General features: G+C 45.2%; 1 protein-coding gene across 4 annotated transcripts in view; it reads left to right on the top strand.

Moving 5' to 3' along the window:
- Positions 1-23,215, top strand: part of LOC144487037 (B-cell scaffold protein with ankyrin repeats-like) — a 244,024-nt gene that overhangs the window by 48,773 nt on the left and 172,036 nt on the right. For all 4 annotated transcript variants that reach the window (XM_078205325.1, XM_078205242.1, XM_078205185.1 and 1 more), the window contains exons 5-6: positions 3,990-4,131; positions 18,566-18,708. In XM_078205325.1, the coding sequence (XP_078061451.1) occupies positions 3,990-4,131; positions 18,566-18,708 (285 nt within the window). The remainder of the gene's footprint in view (positions 1-3,989; positions 4,132-18,565; positions 18,709-23,215) is intronic.

The raw sequence follows: 23,215 nt of genomic DNA, 5'->3' as shown, positions 1-23,215 counted from the left end.
AATATCATATCCTCACAATGCCAAAATAGCAAATAGTTGGGCTCTAGGACCATAGAAAATTACAGCTCAGAAACAGGCCTTTTGGCCCTTCTTGTCTGTGCCGAATCATTTTTTGCCTAGTCCCACTGACCTGCACTTGGACCATATCCCTCCACACCGCTCTCATCCATGAACTCGTCCAAGTTTTTCTTAAATGTTAAAAGTGACCCCGCATTTACCACTTTATCCGGCAGCTCATTCCACATTCCCACCACTCTCTGCGTGAAGAAGCCCCCCCTAATATTCCCTTTAAACTTTTCTCCTTTCACCCTTAACCCATGCCCTCTGGTTTTTTTCTCCCCCAGCCTCAGTGGAAAAAGCCTGCTTGCATTCACTCTATCTATACCCATCAAAATCTTATACACCTCTATCAAATCACCCCTCATCCTTCTACGCTCCAGGGAATAAATCCTATTCAATCTCTCTTTGTAACTCAGCTTCTCAAGTCCAGGCAACATCCTTGTGAACCTTCTCTGCACTCTTTCAACCTTATTTACATCCTTCCTGTAACTAGGTGACCAAAACTGTACACAATACTCTAAATTCGGCCTCACCAATGCCTTATATAACCTTACCATAACACTCCAACTTTTATACTCGATACTCCGATTTATAAAGGCCAATGTACCAAAGGCACTCTTTACGACCCTATCCACCTGTGACGTCACTTTTAGGGAATTCTGTAGCTGTATTCCCAGATCCCTCTGTTCAACTGCCCTCTTCAGAGTCCTACCATTTACCCTGTACGTTCTACTTTGGTTTGTCCTTCCAAAGTGCAATATCTCACACTTGTCTGCGTTAAATTCCATTTTCCATTTTTCAGCCCATTTTTCCAGTTGGTCCAAATCCCTCTGCAAGCTTTGAAAACCTCCCTCACTGTCCACTACACCTCCAATCTTTGTATCATCAGCAAATTTGCTGATTCCAATTTACCACATTATCATCCAGATCATTGATATAGATGACAAACAATAATGGACCCAACACCGATCCCTGCGGCACACCACTCGTCACAGGCCTCCACTCAGAGAAGCAATCCTCCACAACCACTCTCTGGCTTCTTCCATTCGGCCTCTGATATTCGGGTAAGCGTTTCCAAGGCGGCCTTCATGACACACGATGGCGCAGAGTCGCTGAGCAGAAACTGATAGCCAAGTTCCGCACACATGAGGACGGCCTCAACCGGGATATTGGGTTCATGTCACACTATCTGTAATCCCCACAGCTTGCCTGGACTTGCAGAGTCTCACTGCCTGTCCTGTCTGGAGACAATACACATCTCTTTACCCTGTCTTAATGTTCTCTCCACTCACATTGTTTGTACTTTTAAGATTTGATTAGCTGTAAGTATTCGCATTCCAACCATCATTCTGTAAATTGAGTTTGTGACTTTATATGCCCTGTTTGTGAACAGAATTCCCACTCACCTGAAGAAGGAGCTTAAGGCTCCGAAAGCTTGTGGCTTTTGCTACCAAATAAACCTGTTGAACTTTAATCTGGTGTTGTTAAACTTCTTACTGTGTTTACCCCAGTCCAACACCAGCATCTCCACATCATTCTTCCATTGAGCCAGTGTCTAGTCCAATTTACTACCTCCCCATGTATTCCCAGCGACCGAACCTTTCTAACTAACCTCCCATGAGGGAACTTGTCAAAGGCCTTGCTGAAATCCATGTAGACAACATCCACTGCCTTCCCTTCATCCACTTTCCTGGTAACCTCCTCGGAAAACTCTAATAGATTGGTCAAACATGACCTACCACACACAAAGCCATGTTGACTCTCCCTAATAAGTCCCTATCTATCCAAATATTTGTAGATCCTATCCCTTATCACACCTTCCAATAACTTGCCCTAGTCTAGTCTAGTCTAACTTCATAATATACCTTGGGGTTTCTGATCTTGTACCCTAACAAAGGATACCAGTGATATTACCACCTGAGTTTAATAATTTTATTTCTTTTTAAATCTGGAGTATTTTGCCAAAGTCCAAACACCATACTTCAGGAAAGAAGTCAATAGCTTTTTATTTTGTTTAGTAATGGTATTGTTATAATCCTTGGTCTGACCCCAGGATGTGGGGGGAGATCCAGTTAGGGACCAATAGTGTTTTTTTCACAGTGGGTAAAGTTTGAGATTCAAGACACTTACTAAGTGGATAAAGCCACAAGTTCCCACAGCTTTGGAACAAGTAAAAATAAACTTTACTATACAAGTTCAGAAAAGTAAATCAATTTTCAATATCTATCTGACACTCTAACAAGAGGTGCATGTGAATTAACAGGCAAACTGTGGTCCAACACACCACACTACACCATAGATGAAAGATGTGACCAAACCTAATTCCATGGATTTCTCAATAACAAACGCAGACGTTTGTCACATTGGGAGCCAATCAATCTCACTGAAACGTTGTCCTTCTCACAAGAGTTTCCAGTCTCCAAACTTGAATATCTAACCTTGGTTCTCTTCAAAGGTTGATCTCACTCAGATGTCTTCAAAAATGATCCACCTTGCGGGGGTTCTGTCTCACCCTCTGAGAATTTTTCCCCCTGGATGTCTGAGAACATTCAAGCTTCACTTTCCACACACAATCTCAGATTTTTAGCTGTGCCAAGCAGAACACCGCTGCTGCAAAGGGGTACCTTTGCTCTAGTGGAGTGCAGCACGGAATCACCAACTTTCTGCTGCCATTTTGGATCCTCAGAACTCCTCTCATGACCACTTCACTTGAAGTCTCCTCCTGCAGCTCTTTCTTGAATTCAGAGCCTTTTACACAGCTCTTTTCTTTATCAATCTCACTTAAGGGAACTGTTTCTCTTGCCTGGCTTTGTCCATTACCTGGGACTTCCTTATTGGAGCCCTCTCCCCGTCCCCCTCCCTGGTATTTGTCTGTCCCCCTCTTGCATCCTGCTCCCTGGGGCACCTACAAGTTCATGGTGCTCCATTCCAGGCCATCTGACATGGAACGGAGCTTGGTGAACTGTGTATTTTTGCACCGTTGTGTTTCTTTTCTTCTGCACAGGTGCACCATGCAGGTCCCCAGTCTGAAGTACAGAAAATATCCAAGCTGCACATGTACGGCCTTTTCCCAGATAGCGCATGCACAAAAGGCCCAAGGCTCTTTGGATAAGTATAGGTTTCCTAACACTATTGAGAGTCACAGAATAAGGTGGGGTAAACAGCTCTGCTTTCAATGAAAGAAGCTAAAGTCAAAAATTTGATTCCATTGCCTGATGTAGAATATCTCTCTCAGGACTCATAGAGTCAGCACAGAAAAATGCCCTTCAGCCCATCACGTCTGTACCAGTCAAAAACAAACACGCAACTATTCTAATCCCATTTTCCAGCACTTGGCCCATAGCTTTGTTTGCCTTGGCATTCCAAGTACACATCTGAATACCTCTTAAATGTTATGAGGCAGTGAGCTCCAGATTTCCACCACACTCTGGGTGAAAAGGTTTTCCTTACAACCCCTCTAAATCTCTGGCCCCTTCCCTAAATCTATGTCCTCTAGTCATTGATCCCTCCACCAATGGGAAAAGCTTTTATTCTTTCATCGGATGTGGGTATCACTGACAAAGCCAGAATTATTGCCCATCCATAATTGCCCTTGAATTGAGTGCCTCGCTTGGTCATTTCAGAGGGCAGTTGAGAGTTAAACACATTGCTGTGACTCTCGAGTTACATGTAGGCCAGACCAGGTAAGGACAGCTGACTTCCTTCCCTAAAGGGCATGAGTGAATTACAACAATCGATGATAGTTTCAAGTTCACCATTATTGATACTAGCTTTATATTCCAGATTTTACTAGCTGGATTCAAATTTCACCAGTTGTTGTGGTGAGATTTGAACCTGTGTTCCCAGAGCCTCTGGATTGTTGGTGCAGTGACATTATCACAATACCACTGCCTTTGGTTAATAACCTGTTAATCTTCCTTCCTCTATAGAGTTTCACTGAGATATACATGCTGCTGAAAGATGGCGTGTCATTTGGTGAAAACCCAGAGATTGAATTTCTGACGGGCAGCAAGAAAGTGAAAGTTCAACCAACTATTTGGAATAGCCAAACGCTTTGTGTAGAAGCTCTCGGTAAGAAGCGCATCTCACTCCCACACAAATTAGTGAAAGGCTGTGAAGAGATATCGGGCCCGATTTTACCACAAATTCGCGCCGGTTTTCGGGCACGAAATCGCGGTAAAGTTGGCGTCGGGCCTATACCGCGATCTGCACCCGATTCCGAGCAGATCGCGGCTTTACCGACACCCGATTCCCGTGCCCGAATCGGGCGGCCCGACGATTTAAATGCATTTGCATGCATTTAAATCGACTTAATGAACCGTTCGCCCAACTCTACCGCCAAATTTCACTTTACCACCGCGCGACCCAATCCGGATCCGTGTTTTTAGCAACCTGCAGAATAAAAGTCCGAAGCGGATTTCTATTCTTCAGGGGAATCTCCGAAACCCATCCTCCCTGACAATCCTTCGCGGACCCCCCTGCTAACCACCTTGGCAGGCCCCCCTTGGCAGAGCACACCCTCAACCTACCTCGATCGCTGGTCTCCCTGCACCATCCTTCCGACCTGCAGTCCTTCGAGAGCCTGCAGCACCTTCCTGGGCTTCCGCTGGCATCCGCCGGAGGAGGGGGGCGGGCTCAGATGGATCTCTGGTTGGGGGGGGGTGATGGGGGGGGAGGATGGATTTGGGAGAATCTTGCAAACTGCAAATAATGTAGCATCTTCTTTGTGCTGCCTAATTATCTATGGGAAAGGTAATTAAACTACAGTGTCCTAGTGAGCAATTAGTGACCTGTATAATACATTTGTGATCTGTAACTGGAGCATTGATGCTCAAATGTTCAGAGTCCTGTGGTGAACTTGGCAGAATTGTCCCCGTGGTGGAACTTGGTTGGAAATAAGATTCAAGGAGATTACTAAATCTTGTTTTCATCTGAACATTGCACAGAATTAGAGGAATTCCCTTTGGAAGATAATGTCAAAATTATCATCGCAGGAACTAAAAACCTGACAGTCAAAAATTTGGGAAAATATTTCAAAATATATATCCCCCCATCCATATTTTGAAATATTTTCCCAAATTTTTGACTGTCAGGTTTTTAGTTCCTGCGATGATAATTTTGACATTATCTTCCAAAGGGAATTCCTCTAATTCTGTGCAATGTTCAGATGAAAACAAGATTTAGTAATCTCCTTGAATCTTATTTCCAACCAAGTTCCACCACGGGGACAATTCTTCCAAGTTCACCACAAGACTCTGAACATTTGAGCATCAACAATCCAGTTACAGATCACAAATGTATTTTCAGGTCACTAATTGCTCACTAGGACACTGTGGTTTAATTACCTTTCCCATAGATAATTAGGCAGCACAAAGAAGATGCTACATTATTTGCAGTTTGCAAGATTCTCCCAAGTCCATCCTCCCCGCCTCTCTGCTCTCTCTGCTGTTTTTTCTTTCGCGCCCGGGCGTGCTGTTTTGGATTTTTTTCGAACTGCGCATGCGCAGTTCAGAGCTCCAATCGGTCTGGCAGCGCTAAGCCCCACCCACAGCACGGATCGGACTGGAGCCGGCAAAAAGCGTATGGGCGCGCTGCAAAGTGGATTCCGGGCTCGGATCTATTTGACGCCCAGATTCGGCACTTAGACTCCAAATGGTAAAATCAGGCCCATCGTGTAGTTATGATCAATTTGTGTTAGATTTTCTGAAGTTATAGCAGGTTAATTCTGATAATTTCATGCATCAGCTCGACATTGAAATGACATGCAGCCCAAATTGCAAAGTCAAGTTTCACCCAAGGCTAATTTGGTTTAATGATTAATTATTGCTGGTTCTGGGCCCTACACTTGAGGAAGGATGTCAAGGTCTTGTGGAGGGTGCAGAGGAGATTCACTTGAATGGTTCCAGGAACGAGGGGCTTCCGTTGCATGGAGAGACTAGAGAAGCTGGGATTGCTCTGCTTAGAGCAGAGAAGATTTTGATAGATGTGTTCAAAATAATGAATGGTTTTGATAAGAGTTTTATTCGGGAGAAATTGTTCCACTGGTAGGAACGTAGATTGATAATAATTGGTGAAGGTATCAGCAGAGAAATGAGGAGAATTTCTTTTACTGAGTTAATTGTTATGCACTGCATGAATATCTGAAGGGAAAAGGTTTACAGGGCTATGGTGAAAGAGCAGAGGGAGTGGATTAATTGAGTAGCTCCTTCAAAGAACCAGCACAGCCACAATGAGTCAAATGATCTCCTTCTGTGCTGGATTCCACGATTCTAATGTGATCCGATTTGGTAAAATCTGGGTTGGATCTACCTGTAAATCTGGAACACAATTAAACTGTATTTCATCAGTGAACTGGCCTTGTTTTTTCTATCTACATTGTGCAGTTATTATGTCTGCGACTCCAATGTGCAACTTTCACAGGATGTGGACTCATAAATGGTGAATGAGGTGTATGAGTGATGATTGTTTGTTGAAGAAGGATTGTTAACCAGGACATTGGGATAGCTTCCTGCTTTAAATCGAAATGTGCCAAGGGATTTTTAGTGGACAGCTGTTTATCTGAGTGTTGGCACCTCTGACAATGTCACACTCCCTCAACATTGTAAAGGATTATTCACCCATAATGTGTGCGCAAGTGGACTGAATCTGTGGATTGAAACTTCTGAACCAAGATGCCATCAGCTGCTCCAAGCTGACACAACGGGCCCTATTTTACCATTGCCTCGCGCCCGAAAACAGGCACGAAAACGTGGTAAAGTCGGGTGAGAGGCCATTAACGCGATCCGTCAGATGTTCCTTTGGAGGGGAGGGGGAGTGAGGCCAGGCCATTCTCTGGGGGGGGGGGGGGAGTGAGGCCAGTTCGTTGTATGAGGGGGGGGTGAGGCCAGACCATTCTCTGGGGGGGTGGGGGGGGGAGTGAGGCCAGACTGTTCTCTGGTGGGGGGGGCGGGGGGGGGGGGGGGGGGGGGGGGGAGGAGGGAGGCGGGTAAGATGTATCTCGTGGGGGGTCGGGGAGGCCCGATCGCTCACTGGTGGGGGGGCAGATGGGTCTCTGGTGAGGGGGGCAGATGGATCTCTGGTGGGGGGGGGCAGATGGATCTCTGGTGGGCAGGTGGATCTCTGGTGGGGGCAGGGGGGTCCGCTTCTACTCTGCGGGCGATCAGTGGGGAGGGGAGGGGGGCAGGGGTGGCGATCGGTCTGGGTAGTGGGGGGGGTGGATAAGGGGGACAGTGATGTGTGTGGGTAGTGGGGTGGATGGATAAGGGGGACAGTGATGTGTGTGGGTAGTGGGGGGTGGATAAGGGGGAGAGTGATGTGTGTGGGTAGTGGGATGGGTGGATAAGGGGGACAGTGATGTGTGTGGGTAGTAGGGGGTGGGTGGATAAGGGGGACAGTGATGTGTGTGGGTAGTGGGGGGGGGTGGATAAGGGGGACAGTGATGTGTGTGGGTAGTGGGGTGGATGGCTAAGGGGGACAGTGATGTGTGTGGGTAGTGGGGGGGGTGGATAAGGGGGACAGTGATGTGTGTGGGTAGTGCGGGGGTGGATAAGGGAGACAGTGATGTGTGTGGGTAGTGGGGGGTGTGGATAAGGGAGACAGTGATGTGTGTGGGTAGTGCAAGGGTGGATAAGGGAGACAGTGATGTGTGTGGGTAGTGGGGGGGTGGATAAGGGGGACAGTGATGTTTGTGGGTAGTGCAGGGGTGGATAAGGGGGACAGTGATGTGTGTGGGTAGTGGGGGGAGGTGGATAAGGGGGACAGTGATGTGTAAGGGGAGTGGGGTGGATGGATAAGGGGGACAGTGATGTGTGTGGGTAGTGGGGGGGGTGGATAAGGGGGACAGTGATGTGTGTGGGTAGTGCGGGGGTGGATAAGAGGAACAGTGATGTGTGTGGGTAGTGCAGGGGTGGATAAGGGAGACAGTGATGTGTGTGGGTAGTGGGGTGGTGGATAAGGGGGACAGTGATGTGTGTGGGTAGTGGGGTGGTGGATAAGGGGGACAGTGATGTGTGTGGGTAGTGCAGGGGTGGATAAGGGGGACAGTGATGTGTGTGGGTAGTGCAGGGGTGGATAAGGGAGACAGTGATGTGTGTGGGTAGTGGGGGGGTGGATAAGGGGGACAGTGATGTGTGTGGGTAGTGCAGGGGTGGATAAGGGAGACAGTGATGTGTGTGGGTAGTGGGGGTGGATAAGGGAGACAGTGATGTGTGTGGGTAGTGGGGGGGTGGATAAGGGGGACAGTGATGTGTGTGGGTAGTGGGGGGGTGGATAAGGGGGACAGTGATGTGTGTGGGTAGTGCAGGGGTGGATAAGGGAGACAGTGATGTGTGTGGGTAGTGGGGGGGTGGATAAGGGGGACAGTGATGTGTGTGGGTAGTGCAGGGGTGGATAAGGGAGACAGTGATGTGTGTGGGTAGCGGGGTGGTGGAGAAGGGGGACAGTGATGTGTGTGGGTAGTGCGGGGGGGTGGATAAGGGGACAGTGATGTGTGTGGGTAGCGGGGGGGGTGGATAAGGGGGACAGTGATGTGTGTGGGTAGCGGGGGGGTGGATAAGGGGGACAGTGATGTGTGTGTGCACCATCGCTCCCGCTTTTCGCTCCCGGGCCGCTTTCTCCGCTTTCTGCGGCCCGGGAGCGATCTGACACGGGCGCGCTTTTTCAATTTTTTTTCCAACTGCGCATGCGCAGTTCAAAGTTCCGATCGTTTCGGCCGCGCTAAGCCCCGCCCACAGCGCGATTGGGACTGGAGATGTTATGTTCAAGCTTGAGTGCGTATGGGAGGAGCCTGAAAGCAGATTCCCAAGTCAGATCTGCATTACGCCCAGATTCAGCACTTAGAATGAAAATGGTAAAATCAGGCCCAACAAGTTGGTTTGTGAGATGTCCAGGTAGGAGCTATCATTTTCTGCTATTAATACTTGCTGTCAATTATACCGAAACACCACGGAGACTACAGGCAAGGGGCAGAAACATGGTTAAAGGGGAAATCCAAAAGCTGTACAATTTGCCCCATCCTGACGTTAGCGTTTCAAAAATGGCTAACCTTTTATCACTATTGAATGGTGTGCTGTTGCTGTACTTGGTTCAGGCCAGGGCTTGTCAAGGTCAGGGAAGTGGGGTAAACACAGAAGATGAGGGTAGAGTAAGTGCCCAATGTAAGTTTCCCCATTTGAAGTTGTTCTAATATCAGTCAGTTAATGGACCCTTATTTGCATTTAGCGAGTTTCGTTTTGCAGTTGTTTTGGGCTGGGTCTGATGAAGTGTCACATGTTACTGTCTTGGTGCAGCCTCTCCCACTCCCGGTTCTTCCTCTCACTTACACTCCTGCACAGCAAGAGTGGGGCTCAGGGACCACGGTGTGTGACGAGTTGGATGGTCAGCAAACAGGATCGGTGGTGACCAGGGTGGTTGGGGAACTGGAGAGACTGCGAGCCGGAGATATCAGTCATGAGTAATTTTGCCCTACTGTCTGATGTTAGAGTCGATAGTTGAACAAACAAACTCTGGTGAACTGACCATGATTTGACGTAAGTTGACGGTATGAAGCAAATGCTCTGACAGCTGTAGTCTGACTGCTGTCAGCAGCACGGACATTGAGGATTGATGTCACTTTCACTGGTCTGGTCTCTGTGATTCGGACACCATAAGCCCTCTGTTAACATGGGCTACAAGCCATACACGCGTTTAACATACACCTCAGAAAACAGCAGCTGTCAGAGCAATCTGTGAGATTACTGCCACAATCCTGCGCGATATCTCCTCACCACAACTCGGCAGCACAAGAATCCACAAGAAATTCTGCAATCAATTTTAAATAGTCGCGGTTTACACGTATGATGTGATTCACATTATTTCCACACACATAGAAACTTGCAATCCTACAGCACCTTCATAGCCTCAGGTGTTCCTCAAGCTCTTTTCAGCCAGAGTAGTACATTTGAAGTGTAGTCACTGTTGTAATTTAGGAAATGTAGCAGCAATTTCTGCACAGCAAGATCCCACATATGTGACAATGACCAGATAGTCTATTTCAGTGATGGTGATTGAGGGATTAATATTGGCCAGACCACCAGTTTAATTCTCCTGCTTTTCCTTCAATAGTGGTCATGTGATCCTTCACATCCCCTGAGAGGGAGATGAGACACCAGTTTAATGATACGCCCAACAGGTTGAACAATGCAGCACTCCCTCAGTATGGCACTGGAGTGTCAACCTGGAGTGAGATTTGAACACACATTCTAACTCAGAATTGAGTGCTTCTTACTGAGCCACAGCTGACACTTAATACACGAATCGGTTTCTTTATATATCGCCACAAAGTGTCAGTGAATAACATATTGTCCAAGTGATGTAAGATGCACCAGGAAATACCCCTGTCTTATATGATTCAATTGTCTGAAGGACAAAATTAGGAACAGAGAAAAGGAAATCACCAGAATCACGAATTATAATAAATTTGGTAAGAGTCAGATTTAAAAAGAAATTCTTCCATGTGATGTGGATCTTGCTGGCTAGGCCAGCATTTATTGTCCATCTGTAATTGCCCTTGAGAAGGTGGTGCTGAGTTGCCTTCTTGAACTGGTGCAGTGTAGGTGTAGGTACATCCACAGTGCTATTTGGGAGGGAGTTCCAGGATTTTGACCCAGGGACAGTAAAGGAATGGCAATATATTTTCACGTCACGATAGTGAGTGGCTTTGCGAGGAAAGGTGATGTTCCCCATGCATCTGCTGCCCTTATCCTTCTAAATGACAGAGGTTATGGATTTGGAAAGTGCCATCGAAGGAGCTTTGGTGAGCTGGTGCAATGCATCTTGTCAATGGTACACACTGTTCATCATTGATGGAGGGTGTAAATATTTAAGGTGGTGGATGGGATGCTAATAAAGCAGGCTGCTTTGTCCTGGATGGTGTCGAACTTCTTGAGTGTTGTTGGACCTGCACTCCTCCAGACAAATGGAGAGAATTCCATCACATTCCTGACTTGTGTGTTGTAGATAGAACTATAGAACATTACAGCACAGAAACAGGCCTTTTGGCCCTTCTTGGCTGTGCCGAACCATTTTTCTGCCTAGTCCCACTGACCTGCACCTGGACCATATCCCTCCACACCCCTCTCATCCATGTACCTGTCCAAGTTTTTCTTAAATGTTAAAAGTGAGCCTGCATTCACCACTTCATCTGGCAGCTCATTCCAAACTCCCATCACTCTCTGTGTGAAGAAGCCCCCGCTAATATTCCCTTTAAACTTTTCATCCTTAACCCATGTCCTTCAGTTTTTTTTCCCCCTAGCCTCAGTGGAAAAAGCCTGCTTGCATTCACTCTATCTATACCCATCATAATTTTATACACCTCTATCAAATCTCCCCTCATTCTTCTACGCTCCAGAGGATAAAGTCCTAACCTATTCAACCTTTCTCTGTAACTCAGTTTCTCAAGTACCGGCAACATCCCTGTAAACCTTCTCTGCACTCTTTCAACCTTATTAAGATCCTTCCTGTAATTAGATGACCAAAACTGCACACAATACTCTAAATTCGGCCTCACCAATGTCTTATACAACCTCACCATAACATTCCAACTCTTATACTCAATACTTTGATTTATAAAGGCCAATGTACCAAAAGCACTCTTTATGACCCTATCTACCTGTGACGCCACTTTTAGGGAATTATGTATCTGTATTCCCAGATCCCTCTGTTCAACTGCACTCTTCAGAGTCCTACCATTTACCCTGTACGTTCTACTTTGGTTTGTCCTTCCAAAGTGCAATACCTCACACTTGTCTGCATTAAACTCCATCTGCCATTTTTCAGCCCATTTTTTTAGCTGGTCCAAATCCCTCTGCAAGCTTTGAAAATCTTCCTCACTGTCCACTACACCTCCAATCTTTGTGTCATCAGCAAATTTGCTGATCCAATTTACCACATTATCATCCAGATCATTGATATAGATGACAAACAACAATGGACCCAGCACTGATCCCTGTGGCACACCACTAGTCACAGGCCTCCACTCAGAGAAGCAATCTTCCACTACCACTCTCTGGCTTCTTCCATTGAGCCAATGTCTAATCCAATTTACTACCTCCCATGTATACCTAGCGACTGAACCTTCCTAACTAACCTCCCATGCGGGACCTTGTCAAAGGCCTTACTGAAGTCCATGTAGACAACATCCACTGCCTTCTCTTCATCCACTTTCCTGGTAACCTCCTTGAAACACTCTAATAGATTGGTTAAACATGACCTACCACGCACAAAGCCATGTTGACTCTCCCTAATAAGCCCCTGTTTATCCAAATATTTGTAGATCCTATCTCTTAGTACTCCTTCCAATAATTTACCTACTACCGGCGTCAAACTTACCAGCCTATAATTTCCTGCATTACATTTTGAGCCTTTTTTAAACAACGGAACAACATGAGCTATCCTCCAATCATCCGGCACCTCACCCGTGGATACCAACATTTTAAATACATCTGCCAGGGCCCCTGCAATTTCAACACTAGTCTCCTTCAAGGTCCGAGGGAATACCCTGTCTGATCCTGGGGGTTTATCTACTCTGATTTGCCTCAAGACAGCAAGCACCTCCTCCCCTTTAATCTGTATAGGTTCCATGACCTCCCTATTTGTTTGCCTTATTTCCATAGGCTCCATGCCAGTTTCCATAGTAAATATGGATGCAAAAAACCCATTTAATATCTCCCCCATTTCTTTTGGTTCCATACATAGCCAACCACTCCGATCTTCAAGAGGACCAATTTTATCCCTTACTATCCTTTTGCTCTTAATATACCTGTAGAAGCTCTTAGAATTATCCTTCACCTTGTCTGCCAAAGCAACCTCATGTCTTCTTTTAGCCTTCCTGATTTCTTTCTTAAGTAGTTTCTCGCACTTTTTATATTCCTCAAGCATCTTATTTGCTCCTTGTTGCCTACACATGTCATACATCTCTCTCTTCTTTATCAGAGTTCCAATAGCCCTCGAGAACCAAGGTTCCTTATTCTTATTCACTTTGCCTTTAATCCTGACAGGAACATACAAACTCTGCACTCTCAAAATTTCTCCTTTAAAGCCTCCCACTTACCATTCACATCCTTGCCAGAGAACAGCCTGTCCTAATCCACGCTTTTAGATCCTTTCTCATTTCTTCAAATTTGGCCTTTTTCCAGTGTAGAACCTCAACCCGAGGACCAGATCTATCTTTATCCATGATCAAGTTGAAACTAATGGCATTATGATCACTGGAACCAAAGTGTTCCCCTACACACACTTCCGTCACTTGTCCTAACTCGTTTCCCAATAGGAGATCTAATATTGCATCCTCTCTAGTTAGTAGATTCTCTCTCGATGGCAGACAAGTTTTGGGGAGTCAGGAGGTGAGTTTACTCACCACACGTTTCCTCGCCTCTGACTTGCTCTTGTAGCCACAGTATTTATATGGCTAGTCCAGTTCAGTTTCTGGTCAATAGTATCTCCCAGGATGTTGATAATGGCATTGGATGTCAAGGAGCTGATGCTTACATTCTGTCCTGTTGGAGATGGTCATTGCCTGGCACTTGTGTGGTGTGCATGTTACTTGCCACTTGTCAGCCCAAGCCTGGATATTGTTCAATTATTGCTGCATTTAGACATGAACTTCTTCAGTTTCTAAGAAGTTGTGAATGATGCTGAACATTGTGTAATCATCAGCAAACATCCCCACTTCTGACCTTGTGATGGAGGATAGTGTTATATATTTATAGCATTGATAGTGATTTCTTACCAGCAGCATTGAAACTTAACAGGGCACATTAAAATAATGCATGCATAATGTCACATGTCATTGGCCATTTGCACGGATAACTGTGCAGAGTTGGTTTGCAGTCTGTACTGAACACATCTCCTTAATAAAGATCCTTAATTTGTTGAACCTCCATGGCCTCTTAGCCTCATTCCTGCTAACACCACAGAGAGGCATTGATGAAGCAGCTGAAGATGTTTAGGTTTGTAGTGGAACCCCTGCAGTGATGTCCTGGAGCTGATATGATTGTCCTCCAACCACCACAACCATCTTCCTTTATGCTGGGTGTGACTTCAACCAGCAGAGAGTTTTCCTCCTGATTCCCATTGACTCCAGTTTTGCTAGAGCTCCTTGATGTCACACTCAGTCAAAAGCTCCATTGATGCCAAAGGCTGTTACTCTCACCTCGCCCCTGGAGTTCAGCTCTTATTCATGTTTGAACCAAGGCTGTAATGAGATCAGGAGCTGAGTGGCCCTAGTGGAACCCAGACTGAGCGTCAGTCAGCAGGTTGTTGTCTCTCGCACTGTCAATGACCCCTTCTATCACTTTGCCGATGAGTAGACTGATGGGATTGACTGGATTTGGACTTGTCCTGTTTTTAGTGTACAGCTTCTTGACATGGTGGGAAGAGCAGGAGTTTAATTTGCTGGTGCACTTGCCAATGGACCTATTAAAGAAGGATAGGTTCTTCAGAAATAATCAACAAAAGACCACTCATTCTTAGCTGATAAAAAAAGCAATTCTCACACTGAACATTGGAAGATCTTGATCCATTTTATACTACGTTCCAGACACTGGTCATTGCTTGATCTATTTGGAAGATCGTCAAGAAGGTTCAATACCCTTTTCATCAACTTCTATTTGATATAAATGCTGCTCACTTGGGCCTTTCCATGAAATGGGATGAGAGATGCATTGGAATGCATGGGATGAGAAATGCCCATTTTCCAAGCTTTTCATTACAAGCTTCTTGGACATTTCTGAAATGTCCTTTGCAAACTAATTTTCAGACTGTTCTTTTTGAAAGATGTTGTGTACACAATGTAAGTCGCAGACTAGAACTTTCCATTCTGAAGTGCTAAAACTGTTTCACCAGCTTTGTGCGATGAGTTCAGTAATGGAAACTTGGATTCTAATTGATGCAATGCAAATACTCAATTACCAAAGTGAGTGATGTGTGGGGAAAATACAGTTCAGAGCTCCGGGAGTTTGCAATGTGTCATTCCTTAAGAAAAGATTGAACTTTGTTTTCAAAACACTTGCAATATTAAGTAAAAAAACTGCAAGGGCTGTATATATTCCTGAAATGTCAGAAAAAACATACTTGGACAGATCAATAAAATATTCAAAGGAACACATAAACAGGAGGAGGCCACTCAGCCCTTTGAACTTGTTCCTCCATTGATTTAGAACATGACTGATCTGTATCTCAATTTCATTTACTTACCTTGGTTACTATCATGATCCCGTAAAGGACAAAGTGGTCCATCCGCTAAGAATTTGTGCATGTACATGTAGCCCCCTTTTAATTTGAGTGACTCAGTTAAAAAATAATGCAGCAGACACAGCTTTAGTCTCAAACAAGATAAAGATTAGCTTATTTACCAAAAAACTACTACAGAAATTTAATGAGGTAAAAGTGAAATCTTTGCATATGTTAATAACTTTGAGATGTAGAGAAAGGAAAAATATATTTAACGATGAAGTTTTGAATCAATCACTGTAAATATTGTTGTGGGTCCATTCCTTCTTTCCAAAGTGAAGGGGGTTGAAACTTGAGATTTGGTTTAGCAGTTGCGATGCTTCTGCAGTCGATCAGTTGATATTTGCTGTTTTCAAGTGGACTCAGCAGATCAAGCAGGTTTTGGGATAGATAGAGAGAAGATGTTTGTTCCTCACTAGTTCTGTGATTGCTGATTGCCTAGACACTTTCAACAGAATGGCAGTTGTTTTCTTAGTACCTTCATCTTTGACTTCCAGCAGAGAGAAAACCCCTCTAATGTCTATGAGTTCTTCTCTCGGGTGTTCCTGCTATTCCACCTGAGATCTGTGTGCCGCCATCATCTATCTCACACTGCTGCAGAAAATGACTTCTTACAACCTCATTCATACAGTCCAAAAACACAAACAAATGGCTGCTATGTTTATTTTTAAGGAGTCATTGTTTCACCAGGCAGAGGGGTTACATTGTGGTCTGTTGCATATCCTTCTCATCACCAGTTTTCTCAGAAACCAAGAAATTTTCACACTTTTTTGGAGGAGACAATGAACATCTCTGGAGGAGTCTTTTGCATTTTTATGACTTTGCAGCCAGCTGTAGAGACATGAATCTGAAAAGATTTGGGTTAACACAGAGAGGTGCCGTGTTGTCTGTTCATATTTCCATTTTGAAAAATACTTTTACTCAATGTAAAGGTTTGAAGACACAAATGTACCTTTAAAGCAGTTGTCCCTAAAATCTGTAATATCATAATTACATGTTCAGGTAAGTCCTGAAAACTTTTAAATCCGAATCCCAGTTTTGAAATTTTCAGCTACATCCCAGCTTTAGTGTCTGGAGGGGGATGGGGGTCGGGGGGAGAGGGGGGGTTGTGGTTTCCATTCAATCGTTAGGAAAAGATACTTCCTCACATCACCCCATGAATGGACTAGCTCAAATTTAAAATTACCTGACCAGGAGAAATCCTTTACAACCAATGGGATATCTTTGAAGGATAATCTCTGTTGTAATGCAGAAACAAAACTATAAGTTTGTGCACAGCAAGCTCCCATTAACAGCAAGCTCCCATTAACAACAATGTTATGATGACCAGATTATCTGTTTCTAGTGATATTGGTTGAGGGATAAATATTGGTCAGGACACTGAGGAGAACTTCTTTACTCTTCTTCGAAATAGTCCCAGGGTTTTTAAAAATTTACTTTTTAAAATGTATTCATTCAGGGGATGTGGGCATTGCTGGCTAGACCAGCATATCTTGCCCATCCCTTGAGAAGGTGGTGGTGGTGAGCCATCTTCTTGAATCGCTGCAGTCCATGTGGCGTGGGTACACCCACAGTACTGTTAGAGAGGGAGTTCCAAGATTTTGACCCAGCAACAGTGAAGAAACGGCAATATTGTTTCAAGTCAGGAGGCTGTGTGGTTAGGAGGGGAACTTTCAAGCTGGTGGTGTTCCCATGTATCTGCTACTCTTGTCCTTCTAGATGATAGCAGTTCTAGCAATGAGGAATTTTGAGTCGTGTGAAAATTTAAACATCATCGTTCTGCACATTGTGGCTGAGAGCCCATTCAATAATGGTCTGTGCAAGGGAAACCATGCAGTGATAGATAACATAAAATATGGTGGGAGTGCCACACAACACGATGGAGGGTATCCTCATTGTGAAGATGGGATTTTGCCTCCACAAGGACCGTGTGGTGGTCACTCCTACCAATACTGTCATGGACAGATGCATCTGTGAGGGGTAGGTTGGTGAGGATGAGGTCAGGTAGGCTTTTCTCTCCTGTTAGTTACCCTGCCACCTACCGCAGACCCAGTCTAGCAGTGATGTCTTTTAGTGCTTGGTCAGTAATGGTGCTACTGAGCCACTCTTTGTGATGCACATTGAAGTTCCCCGCCCAGAGTACATTCTGTGACCTTGTCACCCTCCATGCCTCTTCCAGCTGGTGTTTTACATGGCACAGTATTGGTTCATTAGCTGAGGGAGGACAGTATATGGTAATCAACAGGAGGTTCCCTTGCTCATGTTTGACCTGACGCCATGAAACTTCATGGAGTTCAGAGTCGATGTTGAGGACTCCCAGGGCAACTCCCTCCTGACTGTATACCACTGCGATGCCACCTCTGCTGGGTCAATCCTGCTTGTGGGACAGGACATACCCAGGAATGATGTTGCTGGTGTCTGGGACATTATCTGTCAGCTATGATTCCTTAAGTATGACTATTCCAGGCTGTTGCTTGACAAGTCTGTGGGACAGTTCTCCCAATTTCAGCACAAGGCCTCAGGTGTTAGTAAGGGGGAACTTTTTAGTAATGAGGGGTTTGCAAGGTTGACAGCTGGCTTTACCATTGCCATTTCCGGTGCCGAGGTTGATACAAGGTGATCCTTCTGATTTTATTTGAGAGAGCAGACAGGGTATTATACAAAAAAACCTCTGACAGTGCAGTATTCCTTCGGTACTGCACTGGAATATCAATCTAGATTTCTGGACAGAAATCCTGGAGTGAGCATGAACCCAGAATCTTCTGAGTGTGATAGGGTTACCCAAAGATCCATGGCTAACATTGATTTAAGTTTAATTCTTTGGAGAATAATGAGAAAATAAATCTCACACACAAAAATATTTTCCTGGCATTTCTAGTTGTTAACTTTGTTCGGGTCACAGTTGGGGAATTGTGTTCAAGTCTGGGCCCAATACCTTGGGAAGGGAATCAACAATTTGGAGAGGATGCTGCACTGTCAGAGGTGATGTTTTTCAGATTAGAGGTGAATATGAGGCACTGTCTACTCTCTCTCATGGAAATATAAGATCCCATGACATTGATTTAAAGATGATGTGATCATTACCACAGTAAATTGGCTGCTGTGTTTTCTACATTACAGCAGTGACCACACTTCAAAAATACTTCATTGGCTGTAAAGCACTTTGGGTCATTGTGAGGTTGTCAAAGGTGCTATAGAAATGGAATTCTTTCTGTTTACACCTGTTCCTGTTTTACAGATCTCCCAGCTGGCCCAGTAACAATGAGCCTTTATGGTGGAGGAGTACAAATAGCCGAGGCTGAAGTTCTCTATTACACTCCAATGGAGGAAATTGAGCGATTACTCATTCGAACAGCTGATCCAATAGAATTCATCTGTCAGGTACGAAAAATATTGCCCACCAAAAGATGTTTCAAGGGGAAAAATTGGACTTTTTCCTCAGACAGCGTCAACTTGCTCAACTTTCTCACCAAGAACACAAAAGCAGAAGAAATAAAAGCAGGAGTAGGACACCAGGCCCTTCAAACCTGCCCCACAATTCAATTCAATCATGGCTGATCTGTGCTGGCCTCAATTCCATTTATGTGCCATTTGCCCATAGCCCTCTATTCCTTGATCTATCAGATAATTATCCACCTCCACTTTAAATAATGACCCAGCTTCCACCACCCTTTGGAGCAGAGAATTCCAGAGATTCACCATTCCCTTTGAGAATCATAGAGTGGCACAGTGGTTGGCACTGCTGCCTCACAGCGCCAGGGACCCAGGTCCAATTCCTGGCTTGGGCCGCTGTCTGGGCGGAGTCTGCACGTTCTCCCTGTGCCCGGGTGGGTTTCCTCCAGGTGCTCCAGTTTCCTCCCACCGTCCAAAAGATGTGTTGGTTAGGTGCATTGCTAAATTCTCCTTCAGTGTACCCAAACAGGAGTGTGGCAACTAGGGGATTTTCACAGCAATTTCATTGCAGTGTGAATATAAGCCGACTTGTGACACTAATAAATAAACTTTTAAAAAAAATTTCCACACACCTCAGTTTTAAATGACCCGCCCTTTGATTTGTAGCAATGTCCCCTTATTTGAGACTCTCCCACTAGTGAAAACATCTCACCATCTACCCTGTCAAGGCCCATCAGGATCTGATATGAAGAAACCAGAAGAAATGGAGGGAGAGAAGTGCTGCTGGGAGCAGATACAAATTCCCAGCTGGGCGTCACACTTCAGGAAGGTTGTTGAATCTTTGTAGAAAGTGTAGGGATTTATTTGAATGATACCAGGGATGAGAGACTTCAGTTTATGAGGAGAGATGGGAGAAACTGGAATTGGCCTCATTAGAGCAGAGAATATTCAGAAGAGATCTATAAGAACATAAGAATCTCTCTTCCTTTAGTGCCCAAAGATCCATCCATCTCAGTCCAAAATATTTTTAATGACAGAGTATTCACAGCTTTTGGAGTAGAACATTCCAAAAATTTACAGCCCTCGAGTGAAGAAATTTCTACTCATCTCAGCCCACCCAGTTAAACCCTCAATGAATTTCAATGAAATCAGCTCTCATTCTTCTAAACTCCACAGAGTATAGGCTGATTCCACTCACTCTGTCAACATAGGACTGCCCTTTCATCCCAGACATCAGTCTAATAAACCATTCTTGTGCCTCCTCTAAGCTAAGGCAAGGAGTGCAAAACTGTGCATTTACCAGATATTTCCAACTTTATGATGGGTCTGGATAGAGTAAAGAAGGAGAAACTATTTCTATTGTCAGGAGGGTTGGTAACCAGAAGATACTGATTTAGCTTAACTGGCAAAAAAACACAGAAGGGAGACGAGGAGAATTTATTTTGATGCAGAAAGTTGTGATCTGAAATGCTCTGCCTTAAAGGTGGAAGCAAATTCAATAGCATTTTCAAAAGGGAATTGGATAAATACTTGAAAAGGAAATAGAATTGCAGGGCGATGGGGAAAGAGTGAGGGAGTGGGACTCATTAGATAGACGCTATGTCAACAGCAGCTCAGAGGGTAGCACTTCCATTGTTGAGTTGATATTGAGGGAGTGCGGCACTGTTAGAAGTGCTGTCTTTTGAATCGATAATAAACTGAAACCCCTCCTCTGCCCTGTGATGTAGACAGAAGGTCCCATGACACTATCTCAAAGAAGAGCAGTGGAGTTATCCACAGTGTTCTTGGCAGTACCTCTCAGTCAACATCTCAAAGCCAGATTATCCAGGCATTCTTCTATGGTTGTTTGTGGGAGCTTGCTGTGCACAAATTGGCTGTTCTGTTTCTTACAAAAGTGTCTACATTTCAAAAAAGTACTTCAAATACTGCAGGTGCTGAAAAAAGGAAACAAAGTCAGGGCCTCCATCAGAATGATTATCAACCTGAAACCCTGTTTCTCACACCACAGACTGGACCTGCAGAATATTTCCAGCCATTTTCTGTTTTTATTTCAAAAAATGCTACATTGGATGGAAAGCACTTTGTGCGGTCCAGAGGTCATGTATAAATGCAAGTCTTTCTTTTTTCAAATAGTCAGTACAGGCCTGATGGGCCAAATGGCCTTCTGTGTTGTACAATCAACAAAAAAGTTTGTGCCAACACGAGGAGATAAAATTGAGAGGGAAGTGAATATTTTAAGGAAGTTTATCTGAATGTAGTTAAACACAGTCTAGAAAAAAATTATGAGTCACTTTGTGTCCAGTGTTGTTGTGGTTGTATGGTATTGTCTATATGTATATACAGTGTGGTTGGCAGAACTAATCTATGGAATACTTGCAGGAGAGTGCATCACTAGGTAGTCAGTAATTGATTCCATGTTTTTTTTATTGGGTACATTATGTTTAAGATTCACTATTACCAGTTTAGTTAAGATGCAGCATTAATGCAGTTCCAAAAAGAACCATTCAGAACTAATGGGCAGAATATTCACAAAAAATGATTTAGGGCCCGATTTTACCATTTTGATTCTAAGTGCTGAATCTGGGCGCAATTCAGATCCGACTTGGAAACCTGTTCTCAGGCGCCCCCATACGCACTTAGACTGGAAAAAAAATTGTGGGTCTGAATTGCGCTGTGGGCGGGGCTTATTGCACCTGAAATGCTGCTTCTCCAATCAGAGTTTTGAACTGCGCATGTGCAGTGAGAAAAACATTTGAAAAACGCGCCCCTGTTACATCACTCCCAGGCCGCAAAAAGCGGATAAAGTGGCCCAGGAGGAAAAGCGGGAGTGATGGCCCCCACAGACATTACCCACCCCCACAACATAACTGTCGCCCTTATCCACCCACCCTGCCCATGCTACCGAGACCAATTGTGACCCTCTGTCCCCCTTACCCCCTACCAATCACCCGCAGAATGGCAGCAGACCCCTCCCGCTCCCACCAGAGAATGATCGGGCCTCTCCCCCCTCCCCCTCCCCCTCCCCGAGAATGATCGGGCCTCCCCCCCCCCCCCCCCCCCCCCACCACTGCCCAGACAACAATCTGGTCTCTCTCCTCCCCCCACCGCCCCACCACCAGAGAATGATCGGGCCTCCCTTCTCCTCCCCCTCGCCCACCAGAGATACATCTGACCCGCCTCCTCCTCCCCCTCCCCCCTCACCAGAGAATGATCTGACCTGCCTCCCTCGTCCTCCCCCTACCACCGATCTGAGTCAGACAGCCGCTGGAAGCGCTTCAGAAGCTCTTCAGAAGCTGGAGCGCCCGAAACAGACCTTTGCCGAGCATGTCTGTTTGGCGCCGAATCTGGACACGCGAACACGATGGTAAAGGGGGAATGCTGGTAAAGTTGGGCGGGCAGCCCATTAATTCAATTTAAATGCATGCAAATACATTTAAATCGCCGTTGTGCCTGTTTCGGGCACGATTCGGATCGCGGCCATTTTTGGGCCTTGGTAAAGTGGGCATCTGCGCGGACGCGATTGTGGATCGTGTTAATGGCCTCACGCCTGACTTTACCAAGTTTTCGCGCCCGAAAACAGGCACGATGCATTGGTAAAATCGGGCCCTAAGTGTCATTTTGGGTGAGAAAACTGGTCTGATTTGAACTCCCATTCCCAGCACGAATCAGCTTGCAATCTTCTCACACTTAGTCATTTTTTGGGAGAGGGGTGAGTTTTGCACCGGTCCTGAGAGGAACGGAGCTGAAACAAGCCAGCAAGGTTGGGCACTGACCAGCCATGCCCTCGACCATCCAAGGGTTTCAGTGGGCTCTGAATCTCCCCCAGCGTAGCCATCACACCTGGTCTCTGTTTGTGGGAGGATGGTTTCAGTTTATTACCTATCCAAAAGTAATGATCCGCGCCAGGTTCCTGTTGCTCCTGAGGGTTGGAGAATCCCAGGAGCAGGGTTGAAACAGACAAAGCATGTTTAAATGGTTCCCAGCCTCATTGAGCAAAAAGTAACGGTCTTTAAATGGTTCAGTTCTTGATCAATTTTCCAGCTGTTTCACCCCATCTTTAGCTGCTATTTCCACTGGTAATATGCTTTGCATTTCAGCAGAGACAAAATATTTGAGATTTAGAACATGAATCTGGATGCAAAAACACAATGTCAATGTCCATTGTAGTAAACAATGCAGCTTGGAGACAAATTGAGTCATTCAGATGTGAATCAGAGCATCATACAGCAAAGAAGGAGGCCATTCATCCTACGACGCCTGTTCTAGCACTTTAAAGGAGATATCTAATTAGTTCCTGCCCACGCTGCTTTTTTCACACAGCCTTCAAAAGGTCATTTTCAACAATTTATCTAGTTCCCTTTCAGGACCTCAGAGTGCTTGCCAACCAGTGAAATACTTGTATAATGTACATAGCAAGTGCGGGAGAAAACTCCCCAGCTTGTCCTCAAAATAGTACTGTGGGATCTTTTCATGTCCACTTGAGAGAACAGATTGG

The sequence above is a fragment of the Mustelus asterias genome, chromosome 1 (genome assembly GCF_964213995.1).
Source record: "Mustelus asterias chromosome 1, sMusAst1.hap1.1, whole genome shotgun sequence".
Classification (NCBI taxonomy): Eukaryota; Metazoa; Chordata; class Chondrichthyes; order Carcharhiniformes; family Triakidae; genus Mustelus; species Mustelus asterias.
The sequence above is the reverse complement of the archived record's forward strand: the minus strand, read 5'-3'. Positions and strand labels throughout refer to the sequence as shown.